Raw genomic sequence first — 1479 nt, 5'->3', positions numbered from 1 at the left:
GCACAATAATGTTCATATTTCTGTGTTCATGACAAGAAAACTAAACGTACAATCAGACACATTATTATATATTCATAAGAAAAAACAACTTGAAGTGTCAGAGATTTGCTATTTAAAAATAAAAATCGTTACTATAGTAGATTTATTCTATATATTACATTTCTTTGTCAGTGCATATTTAAATAGTACATTTTGACATTGGGTTAGTAAACTTTCGTTAGTCTGCATATACTGTATATTTGGATGCTGTGTAGTTAGTAGAGCAATCCTATGATTCGACAGTGGATTATTTGGTGATTCATGAACACTTTACAATAATGTCCCATTAGTTAACATTGGATGCATTAACAGTGAGCAATACAGTATTTATATTTGTTAACCTTAGATAATAAAAATGTTACTATTGTTAATTTCATGTTAGTTTAGGTCCATGAACAATAATATTAAGGGGAGACACTGCAGGCAAAAACGCTGTTTTTTTTTTCATGCACCTGTCAAGTTTGAGATTTTGAGGCTTTTTGGTGTTTCATAAAGTGTTTTTTCAGACTAGCGGAAAGAAAACACCAAAAGACACTCTTAAGTGTTTGTTTTATAGCACTTGATCTATTTGTGTCAATAGATTTCAATTACAATCCATATTTTGAAAGGTTGTTTTCTCAAAATGAGCTTTTTCTCCTACACTGAGCCATAAATCTCCACTTACACGACATACTTTACATTTTTAATCCTGTCCATATCCTGAAGGTATTTACAGAGGGATTTGTTCATATATAATTTGGTTGATTAGTTACATTTTATTACCCAAAAAATGGTAAAAAAAAAAAAAAAAAAAAAAAAGTTTTCTGTCTGTTCTAAGTTTATTCTGAATTATGGAATGACAAAATTAGAGACTCAAATTTCCCTCTGTGAAAACATTTGACTCTAATATGTCAAAAAAAAAAATTTAAACAAGAACATTGAAATTGACTTCATCCAGGATAAGCGTTTGCGTATTCTACGCCAGAAGCGCGTTCACATGTAACGTGCCTGATGCTAAACTCGTGCTCAGGACAGATGGATGTGGCTGTGTATCAAAGGTAAAAAATGATATAAATACTGTTCAGTAGGACATCAATGTATCGCCACGAGCCGCAGAGTGTAATTTGGATTTGATTTGTCTGTGCATGATTTTGTTTACTTTTAAAGGTCTGGTGCCCATCCACTCACATTACATGGCTGACAGACTGCACCGGTTTGAGTTAAAAATCTTTGTTTGTGTTCTGCTGAGAGAACAAAGTCACCTACATCTCGGATGCCCTGGGGGTAAGCAGATAAACATCACATTTTCATTTTTGGGTGAACTATCCCTTTAAGACACCTCTTTTGATTTTAATATTGAAAGGAACCTCATGTTAACAAATGAACCTTATAGTAAAGTGTTAGCAGTTCTTCTGCGTGATTAAATAGGGTCAGGTTTCAGGCCTCAGTCCTTTGTCTGAT

General features: G+C 33.1%; 1 protein-coding gene across 1 annotated transcript in view; it reads right to left on the bottom strand.

The window, feature by feature from the left end:
* Positions 1-1175: 1175 nt before the first annotated feature.
* The window catches only part of fgf1a (fibroblast growth factor 1a), a 3231-nt gene continuing 2927 nt past the window's right edge, over positions 1176-1479 (bottom strand). Inside the window, exon 3 of the mRNA XM_073820572.1 lies at positions 1176-1479. This exon is cut by the window's right edge and continues 181 nt beyond it. Within this exon, the coding sequence (XP_073676673.1) occupies positions 1463-1479 (17 nt within the window). The 3' untranslated portion in view covers positions 1176-1462.

The sequence above is a fragment of the Garra rufa genome, chromosome 16 (genome assembly GCF_049309525.1).
Source record: "Garra rufa chromosome 16, GarRuf1.0, whole genome shotgun sequence".
NCBI classification, from domain to species: Eukaryota; Metazoa; Chordata; class Actinopteri; order Cypriniformes; family Cyprinidae; genus Garra; species Garra rufa.
This window is presented reverse-complemented; position numbering and strand designations above follow the sequence as displayed.